Source organism: Nipponia nippon, unplaced genomic scaffold (assembly GCF_047370975.1).
Source record: "Nipponia nippon isolate SJK-2023a ecotype South Korea unplaced genomic scaffold, ASM4737097v1 scaffold_20, whole genome shotgun sequence".
Lineage (NCBI taxonomy): Eukaryota > Metazoa > Chordata > Aves > Pelecaniformes > Threskiornithidae > Nipponia > Nipponia nippon.
In genome coordinates this window covers 1,591,232-1,610,748 of record NW_028262337.1, presented here as the reverse complement: position 1 = coordinate 1,610,748, position 19,517 = coordinate 1,591,232, and the positions used below count along the sequence as shown (strand labels likewise).

Genomic DNA, 19,517 nt, shown 5'->3' with positions numbered 1-19,517 from the left:
TTGGTCTGTTCTCATACATGAAGCTATACTGTTTTCTTGGGGGTACAGAATGGCACCAGCTCCTTTAGAAAGCAATTTTTTAAACAGGGTTTTCTACATGATACTTGGTGTCTCCTAGCTCTTTTGTTCCATACAGCATGGTATGGCTGCATTCCTTCCAGGTATCTTTATGCTGAGTGGACTATTCTGCACTACAGCTTCTGCCTAACAAGACCTGTGCCTGGCCCAGTAGATAATAATCCTTAGGTATAGTGCACCATTACCAAGACAAATAATCCAAGACTCCCTCAAACATAATGAACTAATCCTCACCTTGTTCCTGTGCTAGCTGAAAGGATGCATATATGGGCATTTCGCTTTGTTAGTCTGATGCAGGTACTAGTTCTGCTTAGCAGAACAGAGTGTCTCCAGGTCTTAAGCTCCCCTGGAGCTGTGCCTCCTTAGGGACAAGAGCAGGGAGTGCCACTGCTTTTGTGGATATTCTGCCTCCTTTGACTTCCCTCCCTCTTCATCTGGTTCCATTCTGCTTTGGAGTTGTTCTAGCCCAGTATACTTCCACTTCACAAAGGAAGGTGTGGTTTGGTGCCGATTAAAGTACACTCTTGACAAAGGAACAGAGACGCTGAAGGGATAACCTGAGTCAGGGTCCCTGCTGTCACAGTCAGTCATGTCAGGTCATCTCTTCATGCTTCACGTGGTTCTGCAATATGTAAAGTGAACTCTTATCTGAGGTTTCCCTTCATTAGGTACGTAGTGGATGTAGTTCATTGGTTTAGTCTAATATGAACTAGTTTGCTATCTTTTGTCTTTGGGAGAAAAGCTGTTGTCATGTCTCTGGGTCAGCTTAGGAATTAATTGCTGGAACAATGGACTTTGTAGACATTGCTAAGTCTAGATGTCCAGAAAGCTATCTTAATATAAAAAGGACAACTTGGCTAGCTAGTTTCTGGATTTCGTACTGCAAAAACCTGAACAATATTCTGTGTTGGAAAATAAGTATAGTGTTTCTGTTTTTTCTTCTTCTGGATGATGTGTTCTTTAGAAATAAGACCTTTCATCTTGTAGAAGACTGCTGCTTCTGAAACAACTTTACTAACCGAAGAACATTCTAAGCTGCATAAGCTTTTATAAATAGGGTCAGAATCAAGCCCATTAACTTTTCTTAATTTGACATTGAAATGTTTTATTGTAACTTTTTCCCCCTATGTAAAAATAATTTTACATCAGTTTCTTTTACTGGGAGACCAGCCACTATGATCTTGAGAATCTTTGGCTCAGAAAGAGCCAAAGTCTTAGTCTTTGGATCAGAAAAGTTGTCGCTTGGGATGAAATACTGAATTCTTTGTTTCCACATCTGCCTTCCCTGATCTGTATCCGTTCGCCTGCTATTTTAATTCAGCTTTTGTAACTCTGTTTTTCTTTTCATTTTTCTACTCTGCCTAGTTTAGGGTAGTTTTCCGTAAATTACTACTAGCTAGTATTGTATTCATGCATTAAGAGAAGAATATAAATTCAAGTCTTGTTTTGTTTTTTTTTTTTTTCCCATGGTTTCCTCTTCTTACATCCTTTTGTGTTTACGCAGCCACAGAGGAGACCCACAGACAAAAGATAGTGTTCCTTCTGTAGCTTCTGTTAGAGGCTTCACAGCTGCTGTGTATTGTCAGTAAAACAGGGCTTTCCCCAAGATATGTGTCTTTGGGTATAGCTTTGATTCTGTAAGTCTCTGCACTAGAAATCCTGTTAAAACTGCATGGTAGTCTCAGGATTTGGCCATTTCGATTCCCTACCTCCCCCCGAAGCCACGAGGTGGCAGCAGCATCTCAAAGTTCAGCATGGCTATAGCACTGGGCATGGTCCTTGCACAAAAGGGTGAAGAAAGGAGAAGGCTTTGCGAAAAAAGGATGGTCAGAAGAAAATGCTTCTATGAAACGGGGACGGGGGGGAAGGAGGTTTTGATTTGTTTTGAACCCTAGTTTCATGTATTTTGATGAAAAATTTTCAAGAATTCTACTTTTTAAAAGAGGAAAAATGCTGAGGCTTCTCAGTCAGTGAACCCCACTAAAATATACATACTTCTTCTTAAATATCATGCCACACAGTTTTGTTTGCTTTCTGAAAAATACAGAGAGGGGCTGACACAGCTCGCTTGTTTTTCCTTGTGCCTACTAGGATCTCAGTGCAGATCCCAGCATGGTCATATGTCATGTATTACTTTTGTTCCCTAGAGGTTCTTCTTCCTTGTTACAGAAATACTGCATGGGAATACTTAGGATGAATGCCAGAGTCTTGCATTGAGTGCCAAAACTGGCACAGCTTTTTTAATCAAGAGAATTGGATTAAGTTTACTACTGTGCAAAGTGCTATCCCAAGTCCTAGTCTGAATTATGAAGGCATATGTGGGACTTGAGAGGTTGTTAGGCTTTGTGCTGGCCCCCCTGTGGAGACTGATTTCATTCTTTGTTCAGTGAAATAGTGGGAAGGTGCATTGTACAAAGCCCAGCTTGCTGCTGCTCTTGGATCTAATAAATGAAGATATCAGTAGCATACCCAATTTCAATTAAACAATGTGCAGATTGAAAGCCAAAAGAGCTGTAATAAATGTTTTCTAATGTAGCAAAATATGATTTAATTTCATGTGCAGCTTACCGAATTCCAGAATACTTTTTCTTTCCTCTTATTTTTTTATTAGTCTTCTAGCTATTTGGCGAAAAGATTTGTGATGTTTGTATTACAGAGGTAGTTGTAGTAGCTTATCTCTGAAAAGTCTTTCATTGTACTATTACAGCTTTTAATATTTATTCATTTTCTTTTCTTTCACAGGAAAACTGCAAGAAACTTCAACCAACCTATGTGTAAAGCTGCCAAGACAACTGTGGTAGAGGTAGGGAATTGAAACATAGTAAGCCCTCTACCCCTGTAGTCAGCCGACCCTTTTGTTTTGCACGGTATTCTGGGTAGAGAGTTCTCCTTTTCTTCACTCCTTGGGGCATTTCACACCAGGGACAGTGGTCTAACCTGTCTCCTTGGATTGCCTCCTCCTAACACTACGCTGTGTTTTAGTGTTTAGTTCACTATCGTTCCTCAGTTTATTATCGTTCATCTCATCCCGGCCAGGACTTTGTGTTCACTGTGATCAGCCTTTGAAGGGGAAACATGGCAACAGCCTTCAAATTTGTTAAATGAAATATGTGGTTGAAAGAAGAAGCAGTAGGCTTAGACTGTACTTGAGAAGATTCACATAAGACCTTATGCAAAACTTCCTGATAATACGGATAAGTACGTAACAATATAGATTGGGCAAATCATGGCGCTATCACAGTTGTGGTCTCTAAAATTTAGTAAGTTACATAAATGTCAGTCCAGAATGAGAGACAGACATTTGGTTATGCCTTGAGAAAGAGGATGGACTAGATGATCTAGAAGTTTCTTCCAATCTTTTTTCGTTTTTCCTTGTTGTGTAAAATGATAATGTTTAAAAACATGGAGCAGTGTACACTGGAAATATATTGGTGACTGGAGAGTTGCTAAGGCATAGCAATATCTAAAAGATAGACTGCTCTGTTAGCTTTTCCATCACTCTCTCTGAAATTTTTTTATATGCCTAATAAAAGCTGAATATGGTTTGACAGTAAGATCAAGACAAACTCTTCTAGACTATTTCTAGTAAATTCTAAATAGAAGAGGCTTGTATTTCTTCAGGGTTTTTGGTTTGGTTTGGTTTTCTGTTTGGGTGTGGGGTTTTGGTTTGGTTTTTTATTTTTAAATCTTATCTAGAAAATGTATTTGTTATATAAACATCTCTGGATAATGCATTTGGGAACTTGAGTTATTTCTTTGTGTTTTACAGAACTATGGCAAAAAATACCATAGAATTTGTCACATGACTTACAGTGACAATTCAGCAGCAGTACGTGAATTTTCACAGTTGGTTTTCAAGGAAGGTTTAAAATATTTTTCCACTTAAAAATTAAATAAATAATCTTTCATCATTCCCTTTCCTTCTAGTCACTTGCCCTTCATACTTTGTTCAGTCTGGCATTTAGAGAATTTAAGTAGATCAAAGCCTTCCACCTACATTCCATCTCATTCTATCTTTCTGCGTTTCTATGCACGTGTGATAGGGTAGAATTTTCTTGTCAGTGAGCAGCAATTATGTGACATCCTTCTTGCTATAATTCCAGTTAACAGTCTTTAGTAGATCTGCTGTGAACTGTGTTCACCGTGAGTCTTGTTGCATTTTCAATGCCATTTAAAAAGTGACAATCTTTTTGCAAGGTGGCACATTAATAGTACTTTACAGCTCTGTTTTTTATGGACAAATTAATCAGTGAAGAGGCATAACCGGAGATTTAGGACAAATAGATATTTTCAGCCAAATACAATGCCTCATTGGCTTAACTTTTAAGTGTCTTTCTTCCAAAGTTGAATTCAGAATGTTGTGTTTAGATTAAAGAGTTCAAACCCAGGGAATTGAAAGGATATATCTCAATATGGCATCTAGTACATCCTCACTCCTGAGTGTTGTCAGCCTGCAGCTGCCTAGAGCTAATCACTAGGGAACTGAGGCAACTGGAAAGAGTTCTGCCTGACTCCATAGTTAATGTTGTTCAAGGCTGAAGGGTGAAGTTCCTAATCCCATTTACAAAGAGGAGAAAAAAGTTTGTGTAGGGTAATAATTTGGATGCTCTCTTGGCAGCAGGGATTTCTGAATTCTGGTATCTGTTCCCAGCTCTGTTTCTGTTTTTCACCCACTGACTGTTTAACTTAATTTAGGCAGACAGTCCTAGAAAGAGATTTGAAGCCATCCCTGCTCCTTTCCATCAAACTAGCTACTGGTCAGACTTGTCTTCAGAGTCATGCAGTGATTAATTGGGATTTGCAGGACTGTAGTTTCTCAAGTCTGGTGCTCCCATCCTGATTTTGAATATGGAGCTTTCTACCTGTTATGCAGCCAGACATGCTGCCAACATCTGCTTGTCTAGCATGAAGCACCAAGCTGAGGCAGGTAACTAGCAAAAATTAGAGGCATAGCCCTCTGTCTTTCTGATTTTCGAGTTGCTCAAATTTTTCCTTTAAAATGAATGCTATAAATACACAGAAAAAGAGAGTTGTTGTTCCTTGTAGCTACTCTGATGGGTTATTTATTTCCCTTTTCTGATTATTTGTATACATCTAGTTTTATCCAGTCCTGTAGAAGCAATCTCTTTTTCAGGAATAGAACTTCATTTGTTAAACCTTATATTAGAAGGATGGGTGCTAGGCCATTCATTTATGTCACTGTTAAGCTCAGTAAGTACTTTCAATCAGAGTATAACATGAATTTTGGAAGGTAGGTTTAATCAGAAAGTTATCCTGCCTTGATACAAACAAAAAAAGAGATGGAAAACCCATCCTTCTGTTTGTGCTTGTTCCAGTGGTTAATCACCCTCACTGGTATAAATATGTCTGTTTACTGTAATTAGTTTGGCTTTGCGTTCCAGCCACTGCTTTTACTCTTTTCTGCTAGATTAAAAAGCTTTTTGAAGCTGGCATTTCCTTCCCACTGAGTGACTTCTCAGTGCTGTTGATATGATGAACAGATTGAGGCCTTAATGATTCTAACTGTAAAACATTTTCTTCAGCTCTCCTGTCCTTTTTATGTCCATCTCCTTCTCACTCTGTTTTTATTCCAAAACTTTACAAATGTGACCAACTGGAGCGTCTTCAGCATTGTGACACTGCTGCCACTAATGTCACCTGAAAAGTAGAGTTGCTCTTCGGTCCTGCTGGTTCGCTGTTTGCATGCCTGTACTGTTTGCTGATCATTATGCAGGGGGTCCTACACTGCTAGTTGCTTACACCTTGTTGATCTGTTTCTGGCATATTTCAGGAAAAGTGTAATCAGTGTTTTCCAACACGTATTCTGTAAGTATGGCAGGGTACTTCTTGATCACAGATGTCTAACTTTGTGGTTTTTTATGGAACATGTTGTGTTTGAATAGACCCAGTTTACCTGTTGTGTCTGGTACTGCTGCATCCTTCTTAGGATTTATTATCTCACCAGTCTTTCCCGAGATTGATTTTAGTTTCTGATCATTGATAACAATACGGAATGGCACTTGGCATAGTAAGATCCATACCAAGGGAAGTATAAACTACTGGAAATCCAATCTCAAGGTATCTGTGAACTTGGTGAAAGTGGGAAGTGCACTGGGAATCAATTGCATTTGTTAACCTGTCCTTCTAAGTTAACCCGACATGCTGTGAAATATCCTGACATGCATACACAATAAAAGACACTTTTTTCTTTAATGTATTAAAGCTGCTGCTCTATAGTTTAAGTCAGTGTGGCATTTTATACTCTCTTAGCTGAACTACAGACAGACACTTAATTTTTGTAACAGTTCAGAGGTGGGAGAGCTCGGCAGCATTTGTGGATGTAGAGGATAAGAGCAGAGGCAAAAAAAAACGCACCTCGCAAACCCACAAACTGATAGCTATTTGCTTGTTTACAAACTCTGCCATGTTGTAAGGAGCGAGGCTGGCTCTGCATAGGGAGGCTTCTGAAGTGGGAGGAAGTCAGGCCGTACCATTACTTGGTTTTGTCTGTTGCACACAGCAGAGAGTTATTGATTTTTAAAATTCCCCTGGAACAAATTTCAGATTAAAGTGTCTTGACCCTCAGCCTTGTTTATTTTGACTAGGCAAATGGTCAGAAGTAGCTGTTCAGTACCCTTTTTGGGATCAGAAATACATTGATTGTAAACTTCTAATGAAATGCAAGAGGTGTTTACTGACCTGCACAAATATTTTGGACTGTTACATGCATCTCTTTTGTTTATTTAAGTGATAGGCAGTAGAACCTGCTAATGTTCATGATAATAAGGATGTATGCTGAGGCACAGATAACTGTCTGTAAAGATCCAACTGCACTGAGTCCAGTGGAATTTCTACTTTAATTTAAAGATGACCAGTATGAAGGGTCAAAAAGACATTTTCAACTGAATTGCATGATGTTATTTGGAAGGTAACGTTTGCAGAGAAAAACGTTGAATAATGCATTACTGGCAGCATTAGTTAGTTTGGCTTTATCTATATGTGAAAGCAAAATGATGCAGGAGTTTATTTGGTTTTTAGTTCTTCTACAGTGTTGCATTTTAAAAAAGTTCTCTGTTCATCTGCTTCTCACTTCATCATGCAGAACTTGCAGGAGTTAAGTATGCAGTCAGAGCTGTAGTTTTGTTTGGACCTGAGCCCTCAGGCACACCCTCAGCATGAGGCTCTCAGTTGATTTTCCGATCTATAAACACTTTCCTGCTTCTATTGCAAAGATGGGAGAGTCAGAGTTGGGAAATCAGCTGATCTAAAAGGAGCTCAGTGGTCACGAGTTATATACGAGCCACCAGCCCTTGTAAAGGTGCAGAGGAAGGACTTGGCATGTGAAGAAACTTGAGGGCTTGTGTGGTCATATATATGTGGTAACATTTCCAACACGCTCTGTTGAATGAAGGACATGTCTGCTGAATTCAGCAGGCGGCACTGCTGTCAGGCCCCTCAACGGACCCGTTGAATTTTGTGATGGGAAATGAAATGTGTAGCAGCTTGAAGTTACAGGGAGGCCTCCTGGATGTGTGCCTAGACTGTTCGGACAGGGGCTGTGATATTAGGATGCTTCCTAAGGTGTGCATCTTCCTGTAGAGGCTCCTTTGTTTTGGAGAGGATCAAGGCAACCCAAAGCCACAGGAAGAAACGTGGTGTGACCTTGCCAGGTGTGGGTGTCATGGCAGTATGGGAGAGGTGAAGGGTGATACAGGCTTGGGCCCTTGCTCTCTGCCTGTACATAAACATCCATAACAGCCCCAAACATTCCTAAGCTGTTGTCTGTTTTCTTGCTATTGTTATTCTCTGCTGTGAGACCTACTGAATACTTGTCCCTGGTGAAGTGGTTTGAGATCTCAGCCACTGCCATGATGTAAGTGTTTGATAGTGGTAATATTCAATATGTTTAGAAATATTTATTGACTGGCTGTTTGAATATCCAGTTTGAATAATTTTCTTGTTCAGGTTGCAGAGGATGGCTAAATATATCTCCCTGTGTAAACAGCATTTCCACCTCAAATAATATCAGGGGAGGAAAAAAGAGAGTGTACTTTCTCATAAAAATGCATTAAATAAAAATCATTAAACCCTGCATTTTATCTCTGGTTGCCTAGTAACAACACAGCCACGTCAGTGAGCGCCATTATCTCAGGTACAATGAACTGCACTGCACTAAGGGACAGAAGCAGACTGAAATAAGCTATTTGTATCCTGTTATCTGTGCTAAATCATGGCATTGTGTTTTATTGAGGAAACTGGAAACTGAACCTTTTTTTTTTTTGGTGTCTATTCCTCCAAGTGCTTTAAAAATGGCAAAACTTTCCTCAGAATCATAGCTCTGTTTTGAGGAATTCTTCAAGGTTTTTGCACAGTGACCGTAAAAAGTCTGTAAGTACTATTTTAAAGTGGAAAAATAATCTAAAAGAATCTTTTTCCTTACCTGATGACCCAGCCATGGAACTCAAAACTGAACCCTGGTACAGGAAGTGCTTGCGGATTTGGGATGGGCACAGACTTTGCATCAGGATGAGTTTCTGGGAAACCACAGATCAGGATTTGAGGCCAAGAAGGATACAGAATTGAGGTCCTTCTGTGCAAATGCTGTAACCACTGAGCTGCTGAGTTGCTATAGCCTTTTCTGATACTGTTTAATTGCTCAGTGGTGACTCCGTGTGCACTCAGGGGATAGTAGCTGAGGCAGTGTCTCAGGGATCTGCAGTGGGGGAATGTTTTGTTTGAGAATCCCATTTGGCACAGGATGGATGCTGAGCTGCTTAGTCTTGCCACCTTACCAGCAGCTTTTGACAGAAGTGACAGTAGAATTCTAGTTGCCATAATATATTAATATAATATATGCAAATTATATATGTTATATATCTAAATAGATATTACTAGTGTAAGTATGGAAGTCTTTGCATCTTAAACATCTAGGTGGTTAGTCAGGGCTTTTGACTGCATGATTGGATTTACATGCCTAGGTTTCGGCTAAATCCTGAATCATAGATTCTTGTGGATCTGAATTTAGATAACCCAGTTATAAAGTACAGACATTACAATATCCTTTCCCAAAGGAACCTTACGCGAAAGATTTGAGTGAACGCTTCTGGGAGAGTAACTATGAAATGCAAGCTCATGATCCTTAGAAAGCATAGAAGGGAAAATGGCAAAATATCAGGAATGCCTTAGGAAGACTGATTTCATGAGCTCAAAGACTTGGTAGATGAAGGCTACTGGGAGGTATAGCTAAGAAGAAATGAAGTTAGGGGAAGACTGTGTTAAGAGCTTGAGAATAAACTTTCCCAGCATGGAGAAAGCATTGGAAGAGCAGCAGGAGTTTGACCTTGATCACAATCATTGCAATCTCAAACAGAGAAAGGAAAAATGACAGAAAGTGACACCAAGGTCAGATGCCTGAGGCTAAACATTACAAAACCCAAACAAACAAAAAAGCTTAAGCTCATAGGAGCAAACTCAGAAATCTCCAGCCCAGTACAAAATAAAGAAGACTTGAAAGCAGCAAGAAATCTTGCTAAGAGTACATACATTGCGGCCTGGGAGACCAAGGACGTTGATACTTCACTGCTCAATGAAGAGAGTAAAAATACCAATGCAGAGTACAAAGAAGGCTGAAGTGTTTAATGCCTTTTCTGCTTCAGTATTCAGCAATGTTAAAAAGCAGTTTGGTGGCTATTATCGCACCAGTAATAGAAGGTTAAAGAACAAGTCAGAGAAGGATTGGAATTGAAATCCAGATACTAATACTGATTTGGAAAAGCAGCTCCCAGAAACAGTTGCACACCATTGCCACGGTAATTTTAGTTTGCCAAAAAGAAGCCCACCCCAAGACTTGAATGCTTTTTTGTTGTTTTTATTTCCCTTCATTGTATTTGATTCCTTGCTTCAGTGTGATCATTTATTAAACGACAGAACAGAAAAACAAAACATTTTTGCAGGTGTTGTGCAGACCATCTTGTGATGATTTGAGAAGCACTGGAATAGACTGGGCTAGAAGGGAGTTCATAAGGTAGTTCTTTTTGGTTAACATGCTTCTGATTTTCAGGGGAATAAACTGTAATAGTTAATTTAGCTATGTGGTTTTGGGATTTTTTCTCCCTATGGCTGCTTTTCTTTTATATATAAATATATATGAAAATAAATATTTATATTTGTATTCATTATTTTTATATATTTTTATATATATATAATCTCTAATTACGTGGATTCAGATTTGGCACCTCATTGCTGGAGTAGTCAATGTTAAGTGGTTAAAACTAATAGCAGATCAAATTGTTGCTGACTGCTGTTCAGATAGTTTTACCTACACACAACATTGTGCTGGAAGATTTGAATTTGTTTTTCTTTTATCTGTCTCTTACATTTTATCCCTTTCTAAATTGACTCTTTCTTGAATGAGTATTGTGAGCTTTCTCAGCATTCAGTTTCAGAAGTTCATTGCAGATGTGACTGTAATCTTCAATGAAAAAAAAGCCTTTTATCCTTGTCACATATGTTAAGAACAAATATGACATTCAGAAAGAACAAGCTAAAGCAAGTCCATGGTTGATCAGTAGATACTGCAGATTGCCAGGAAGTCAGCATGCTGGGGAAGCTGATGGAAAGCCTCTCTGCTCCTAAAGCTAAATTTAGGTTTTCTTTCAGAACAGTTTGTAGAAAGCCTGATATACTGTGCGTTTGAAGTATATTTCATTAACAGTACTCATGTACTGCATCGTGAGAATTTGAAAATTAATAGGATTTAAAATACTCTAGACTTAACTTTTCATTGTAGGTACTAATATGTGCAATAAATTAAGGATGAATCTTATGCCCTGCTTTGTGTGTAAGATGCATTAATCAATCAGTCAATGATTTATCAGTCTTTGCATTTTAAATCACACATTATTATATCACTGAAAAGATGGTGCAGAGAGAGTTTTAGCCGTGATTCAAGGAATTTATATGCATATATACTTATGTGTCTCAAAGCAACAATTTTTTTTTCTGTGCTATTAACATCTCTGATGGAGATTTCTGGTACACAAAGAGAAAGATTGGACATTCAAACTGAAAATCTTACAAAAAGTTCACAATGGGAGTAGTTGCCTACTGATATGAAACATGCATTTTTTCAGGTATTCTCAAATATTCTCAAATATTCTCAAATATTCTCAGATATTCTCAGATATTCTCAGTATTCTCAAAATACTGAGATTTGAAAAGCTGCAGCCTTGTAACTATTGCTGCAGTGAGAATTTTGGAGTAATCATTTGAATTGATAGCTCAGATTTTCATCGGCTCTTGCCCCATCCTTCCCTGCAAATGCTGTAGAATAGAATTATTCGCTGAAGAATGTGAGGATGTAAAGAGGAGTAAAGGACTGAGATACCAAGACTGTCTTGACTTCAAATCATGCTGATTTTTCAGGCTGCACAAGATGGTAAAAGAATGGATGAGGACCACTGAGTAGTTTTCTATTTCTGTCTCCCAAACAGTTTCCTGGTGTTTATTTGAAAGTCACCTAGTCTTCCATTTTTTCCGAAAACTGTGTTAAATTGCTTTATAGAAAACCGCACTCATGAAGTCCAGTGTGTGGAAATGCACTCCCATTGATATTCCTATGAATTAGATACTAAGTTCCTTAGTTTGCCACTTGTCATTAAGCTGGAGAAAGCGATAGCTAAACAAATCTTAAAACAACTTCACGTTTAAAGAAGTGGTTGCGTTTTTTTATTACAGAAAAACAGGCACATTTCTCCTTTTTGTTAACCTTTGGAATAAGACAAATGTATTATACCAGGTTTTTTCTTCTTTTTGAAAGAAGTGGGGAAAAGCAAAGAGGAGAGCTGGGATATACTCCTGATCAAAACGGGGGAGGTATGTAGCCAGTCGGCTGTGTAAGCAATGTGCTAAGGAGCACTTCTGCCCCCCAGGCTCTCAAGGTGCTGAATTTCTCAGTCACTCTGAGCATCAAGAGCTGCAAGTGAAGGTACAAACATATCTAGTAATTTGTTTTTTAAGTAAACTAAGTTTCTCAATAAAAATAGTTTCAGGTACAAATTTTTTCCCACAGTACCTTCAAAATAGACACTTCCATTTTTATGCCAAAATTTTTGCCTATTTGAATTCCAGGCTGATGGAAGTTGTACTGGTGTCTCATGGTTCTCCCTTGTTCTTTTAAGTGAATTGGGCAAGTTCTAACGCACCTTTGTTGCTGTTGCTTTGTGCTGTTGAGTTTTTTTGTTTTGTGGGGGTTTTTTTTGTTTTTTTTTTTAGTTGTGTATTTTGAAAAGTCTTGTAGCTTTTGTAACGAGGAGACGAGGCCAGCTGAGAAAAAGGCTTCCTAGCCTGGACAGCAGCACTCTTGATGCTGTGGTATTTGGTCACCTCCTGTAAGGCATTTAGCAGGGGTTACGTGCTTTGTGTTTGCCTTGGCCACCAGCAATTAGAAAAGACTCCTGTCCCCCCATGCACACTGAAGTAGACTATCCCTTGATTTTCCTGAGCTATGTGTGCACTCAGTTTCTCCTGGTGTTTATGCATTGAGAAGAGCTATTTTTACATGTTTTTGGTCTTAAATTTTACAGAAATGTGATGGTAGATGTGCTTCATTCATTCAAAATTGGAACTAATTTGTGATTTTAAGAAACTCCAGATCTGAGGGACTAAATTGAGCCATCATACAAGTAGAAATGAATTGCTGTTTGTGATGGATTCCATCAGATTCCATCAAGGTTGAACATATGCTAACCAAATGTATCCAGTTTAGACATCTGCCAGGAGGCTTATGGGAAAGGGGAGAACCAGACAAGTTATATGTAAGTTGGCCATCCAACCACCTACTTCAAGACGTCATCTAGACTTTCAGACACAAGAACAAAAAAAATTGCTAAATGGATGTAAAGGTTTCTGAGAGTGCTGAATTTTTCTTTGAACAATTGAGAGGAATCAGACAGCAAAGAAACCTATCATTAATGCATCTCTATTTTGAGGGGGCTGGGGAGGGAAGGGTTAAAAAACTAAACAAACAATTTATATAGAAACTAGTTAAAATAAGTTGCATAAGAGTTCTATTGGGAATTTTAAGCCACTTGGTATTGGCTTGATGTGCTTCATTGGTTATTCTGCCTGATTAATGAATACAGAGACAGAATAGAAAACTTAGTATGATCAGGAGATGAGATGAACTCTGTTATGACTTTGAATATCAGATGTGCTAAAGGCAATTTTTCACTGTTGCTAGAGGGAAAGAAATCAGAATTTTCTCATTAGGCTGTGATAAGCAAAAACTTTTATTCTTATGGCGTGAAGGACTGATTTAACATGCTTCTATCAGCTTCAGCATCAAGTAATATTTGTGGTTCTGTGAAGCACTTTATTCCTGGTTTTTATTTCCATGCATGTCTAGTGCTTTCTTTTCCAGGCAGCTCTCAGGAAGGATAATGGTTAAGTGTAAGAAAAGTTTTATTTTTCTTAATATTTGTTACTTACAATCTCTTGATAACCCATATTCCTGTGGTTTCTGATTAATCTGTTGAAAGCGTCTAAGCCGCATGACATACTACCATCAGTTGTTTTCTTTCTTCCAATCCTTTCCTTGAAAAATACTCTGACTACCTTCTTCCTTAACACTGCGGAAAAGTTTTATCGATGTTGAATATTTTGGGGTTTTGGGATATCAGCTGTGATTTTGAAGGTGAAATGGACCACACTGATCCCTTGTTGAGAAAGAAAGTGGTAGCATGTAAAGTAGTTTTCAGAAATCTTTGTAAACTACCACTGTCTATAATGAATGTCTGAAATAAGGAGGATAACTAATGTATGTGTGCACATAAAGTGCCATTTTGAGATGATGTGGCTTTTCCTTGCCTTTATTGAAATACCTGCGGGGTTTCTTTTCCTTACCGGAGAGAACCAGCAACATAATTTGTTACAAAATAGCTGCTAATACATTGTTTTAGCTTGATTACCTTCCTATATGTCTCCTGCTTAGTCTGATCCTTAGTGAGAAGTATTCCTTGAATTTGGGGGTGGTTTAGTTGGACTTGCATAGCCTGGAAAATACAAAGAATTCCTTCTTGAATGGTGCAATTAAATCTCTGAATTTTTTTCTTTTTTTTTTTTTTTTTTACTTCTCTACCTCTTCTTTCAGTACTTAAATTCCTCTTAGTTTATTTTTGAAACTAAAGCTTAAATTTGTTTCCTGACCTTTAAGTTACATTTCTTTGAATGTGTAGGAGATGAGTTCTATTTCAGTCTCTTTTCATTTGTCATTTCTCTGATATAAGTAAGAAAATAAAATCTTTTGTTGAGATTAAAGCTAATTCTTTGTTTTTGTTTTTTTTTGTTTGTTTTAGATTTCAATTCTTCTTGGTAATATGTGAATAATTTTAACAAAAAATGGTAGTTGCTTCTTTTACCTTCTAATCAGTTTAAAGGCTTTCAATCGAATGTATTTTGAAAATAAGCAATGAAGTACAGGATTAATGTATTTAAAGCAACATACATTTTGTTTGCAAAAATGTTAAATGATATCATTCCAGTAGAGTTAATGTTGTTAGCAGCTATTCTGTTCTGGAGTGGAAGGATCTGGGATGTGGTCAGTTCCCTTATTCAGCAAAGGTACCTAGTACAAGTTAAGCAGGTTCTTTGCCATTAGCTAGCCCTTAACAAATGAAGACTATGTTCACAGACTGTGGGGTTTTTGTTTGTTTTCTTCTGGCTCTTCTCCCATTATTTTAATGATTTGATTGAAAAATAATTACATACTGTAATCTAAAAAAATATTTTCCAAAATTGCCTTTTCCGGATCTGAGAAGGCAATTTTATATGTATTCCATGTGGATGGTGACGTTTCATTTTGTGCTAAGAACTTAGGTACTGAGTACAAATTGAGCACTTTATAATTAAAAGGTAAGAACATAATTATGTTCCAGTTTTTGTTGTCACAACTATCATCTAGTTGAGTATAGTAAAAATAAGCACTGAGTACTATGAAATCACCTCATTTCATCAAGAAAGCACAAGTCACAAAACGTGATCACAACCAGCATGAGTTCATTGATTGCTTATATCAAAACAATTAGATTTTAAGAAGGGTTTAGGAAGGAATCACGCCTTAGGTGTGCCTGCTGCAGGAGGGTGGGTTGGTTGATAATACTGGGACTGGTGGATTGCTGGATCTTAAAGTAATCTCTCATACTTTTAATTCAGGTAATTTTACAGTAGAAAATAGTGTAAAATCCAAATGAATGAATTTAAGGCAGCAAGAAAACAGCTATCACTTATCACTTTTGCTTTTTGATGCATACAACACTTGTGGAAATCATCAAACAAGCAATTCCATCAATTTAATGAAGTAACTTCAGTAACCAATAATAGTTAGCAGACTTTGCTTTTTTCTTCATTATCTACTTTGTGAACTTCTTGAGGAAAAACCTGCAAGTTTCAGTTCATGCTTACAAAATACATTTTTACAGTACATATTTATAGGCATGGTTGGTGGCATTTATTGTTGAAGTAGCTAATCTTTTATAAAATCACTTCTATTGTGATTTAAGTGAGTCTGCCTAAGTGAGTAAAACTGCCAAGTTATAAGAAAAAAAAAAAAGGTGAAAATACATTGTTTTGAGAATGTTATTGTCTTAGGATTATTCCTTTGAGAAATTTCAATATCTCCTGACATTGAACATGTTTTTGAAACTTAAGAATATCATGTATCCTAGCTGTGCTAAAATGTGGATAGCTTAAAAATTTCTGAAGAAGTATAGTTCTATGTATATGGCAGAACTTTTTCAGAGGCTGGTGGTTAAATTTTTCATATTGTTTCATGCATGCACACAGCTTTACATATAAATAGCTTTTGTGCATAATCAAGTATGCTTCCTCTTTTCTTTGAGGTTGTTTTCCCAGAACTGCTATGTGTGAGTACCTCGAGGAGGTAATTTAGTGCAGTCTGGTTTTTTCTTTGCTGTCAGCAGTACCACATGGAGGAAGAGGTAAAATGCGTGGAACGGAAAGGGATGGTTGGAGGAGACAGGCAGGAGGTGCAGAGAAGTGTGAGAAGAGATTAGGACTGAGGCAACTAGAAGTGGAGGTAATTGAGGAGATTTAGAACAGAGAAAACAAAGGTGAAATGAGTATAATCTAGCAGAGGCTCCTAACTTTTGAGGATGTGTAGCCACATCCCGAAAAACCTGGAGACAAACCTAGGAGATTTATGTCAGGTTTGCTTCCCTAACAATCAGCTATGACATACTGGCAGCACACCTCACTGTTTTTCTCGGTGGTATTCACAGAGGATAACAGTCTACTAGGAACAAGGAAAAAATATAAATGTACATAGGATCTTCACTGGCATGGAACAGGCAAATAAAGAATGGCTGTGTGCTATTCCTGTATTGCAAAGAGAAAGAAGCACACCGTGAAATTACAAGACATAATAAGAAATGTTTTTCATACTAGTTAAATTGTAGAAATGCAATGACAGAGTCTTTTGGGTTCCAAGAAAACTATTAGACAAGTTCACAGTGCATCAGAAGCTATGAAGCAAGGTTGTCTATGTCCAGCCTCTGACTGAGGATGTTCTTAAACTGCACTTTGCTAGAAGCTGGTACCACACTGTCTTTTAAGCTCCTGCTCTTTGCCAAGAAGAGGTGTTACTGGACTAAATGGACCTTCAGTGTGACCCAGGTCAGTCTCATTAGGCTAAAGGTTCTCTAATAAATCTGAACTTCACAGATTTTTACTGTTCCCCTGCCCCTCAGTATGCTTATGAAGACATTTATTCCAAGTGTGATATGAGTAAAACATGGTGATTATTGACCAAGGTGCGCCTTTATCAGACTACTTGGTAGTTGCTTGCTTTTTAAAGTCGTTACAAAAGTCTCTTCTAGGATGGCTATTGGCTGACCGTCATTTCATTACCATAGGATTTTGGCTGGAGTAGAAATTCCATGGTCTGGCTGATCTTAGAGTCAGAAAAGGACAGAATTGAACTCAGAAGATCCTCTGTTTCATCTCCCTGCATACAGGCAGAACTGACTAAATATCAACTTGCTTTGCTCTTTCCTGTAGCCCAGTAAGTTTGTATAGTGTGGTGTTAATTTCCAGTGACCTGTTTTCAGAGTGTATTCCACTGTTTTACAATATCAAAGCTTTTTGTGAAATTCAGTCTAAACAATTAAAAACAAGGCTGACTTTTTTTTTTTTTTCTTGTTTGTCATTAGCCATGGGGAATGGTTGATCACAGTTTCTGTGATCTTGGGTGAACTAGACACACACAATGCTTCCTCATAGCCCTTATTTTGTTTTTTAAATTTTTTTTAACTTCCCATGATTTTATAAATGTTACAGTGAATTTTGCAGTGACATCCTGACTTTTCAAGTAGTGAACTGAAGAAGTAGTCTAATGAGCTTGTTTGAGCATCTAAGGGGCTAAATTTGATTTCATTCTTCTGCTGTTTTGGACACTTGACCAGTTGTAATGTTTTATTCTACTTATGTTCTGCCAGGTATTTTTATTATTTCAGTTTGAAGAACTAAAGTGTACTAGGATAATTAAGATAGTGATAGAGACATTTAATAAAGCCAGTGTAAAAATAAGCTACTTAAAAATGCATAGGTTTTGTGAAGCTCGCTCTCTCCCCCAGTCTCTTTCTCTCTCTCATCACCCACACACGCATGTTTTTGATTTTTCCCCATAATAAGGAATTATATTGTCATTTCTGGTTATAGCTTAGTTTTATGAAAACTGAGATTTAAAACTAAAACAGCTGAAAACATTTCACGTATCATAAAGGACCTAATTAGGCTGCAGAAATAGGTTAAAAGGTACATACTCAAAGGAAAGGCCTTTTTATTTTCAAGCGTTTTGGCATGAATAGTTGTGTCATTGTAATTTCCTTGCCAATTTTTGGTCAAGAACCGGAGTTCTTTATCCTCCTTACTGGAAGTTCATAACCTTCGAGGTTCCCTTTTTCTCTCTGGAAGCCTTCAGAAATTCTGAAATAAAACTGTAGATGAGTAGCTGAATTTCCGTAAGCAAAAATAAATCAAACTACTTTAAAAAGGAAAAAGTAGATGTAAATTACAGAAGGAAGTGATATTGTGAAACAAATGACCATTGATTCTATGAGTGCTGATACCAAAAGGAATGGCAGAAGGCTCTTGTGAATCATAGTGGAGAACAGCTTTTATGTTCTGGGTATACTTGCAGCTAAACCAGTATTCAGAAATGATTGAATTTATTCATTCTGCTCCCATTGTCAGCAATCAGACAAGATTTGCAAGAACATTTATACCCAGAAAGAAATCCAGTAGTGTGAAACTCTTGAAACAATGAAAGGATTTTTGAATCATGCATCAGAGCCTTCCCAGAAGAGGGAACTCAGCCCATATGGTCTCTTGAAGTTACTGTTCAGCTTTACCTGTGTAGAAAAGATGTAAACATTCTCTATCTTCAGGCATATTGATGAAGTTAAGATTTAAAATGAACACGTGGTCAAGGCAATCTAAATGGTACCAGAATATTTTGATTGGCTAATTAAAAAAAGTGCAGGAGGTAGTGTGCCCTGATTAGTTTCCTCTTTATGCTTTGCCAGACTTTGTGTCTCTTAGGTGGGATGCCATATAACTACAAGGACACTGAGGTGCTGGAGCGTGTCCAAAGAAGGGCAACGAAGCTGGTGAAGGGTCTAGAGAACAATTCTTATGAAGAGCAGCTGAGGGAGCTGGGGTTGTTTCGCATGGAGAAAAGCAGACTTGGGGAGACCTGAAAGGAGGCTGTAGCGAGGTGGGGGTCGGTCTCTTCTCCCAAGTAACAAGTGATAGGACGAGAGGAAATGGCCTCAAGTTGTGCCAGGGGAGGTTTAGGTTGGATATTAGGAAAAACATCTTCACTGAAAGGGTAGTCAGGCACTGGACCAGGCTGCCCAGGGAAGTGGTTGAGTCCCTGTCCCTGGAGGCATTTAAAAGCCATGTAGATGTGGTGCTTAGGGACATGGTTCAGTGGTGGACTTGGCAGAGCTCGGTTACTCGGTTGGACTTGATGATCTTAAGGGTCTTTTCCAACCTAAATGATTCTATGACTTTGTAATGATTTTCGATGTTTACAGGGATTCATGACAAAATAAAGCCTGAGGCAAGGTAAGCAGAGAGAAGAAAGAACAGCAGGATAGATAAGATGGAGAGTGGAATAGGAAGAAAACTCACACACATCCTTTTAATTATTAATATGAATGCTCTTCTGCACGTCTCATTGAGGTTTAGGCTGTGGATGTGTTACAGAAAAGACTCATAAAGGAATATGAAACCTGAAAGGGAAGTGAATATGCCCAGCTATGGAACTATTTATTTTTGCATTATCATTCTTATCTAGAAAGATGCTTGGGTTATGTCGTGCAGTGGTCACAGAAAGTTAAGTTGCTAATTTCCATAGCCAT

General features: G+C 38.0%; 1 protein-coding gene across 1 annotated transcript in view; it reads left to right on the top strand.

Annotated features, from left to right (window-relative positions):
• Positions 1-19,517, top strand: part of OXCT1 (3-oxoacid CoA-transferase 1) — an 84,173-nt gene that overhangs the window by 23,062 nt on the left and 41,594 nt on the right. The window contains exon 7 of the mRNA XM_087759773.1: positions 2,821-2,881. Coding sequence (XP_087615899.1) covers positions 2,821-2,881 — 61 coding nt within the window. The remainder of the gene's footprint in view (positions 1-2,820; positions 2,882-19,517) is intronic.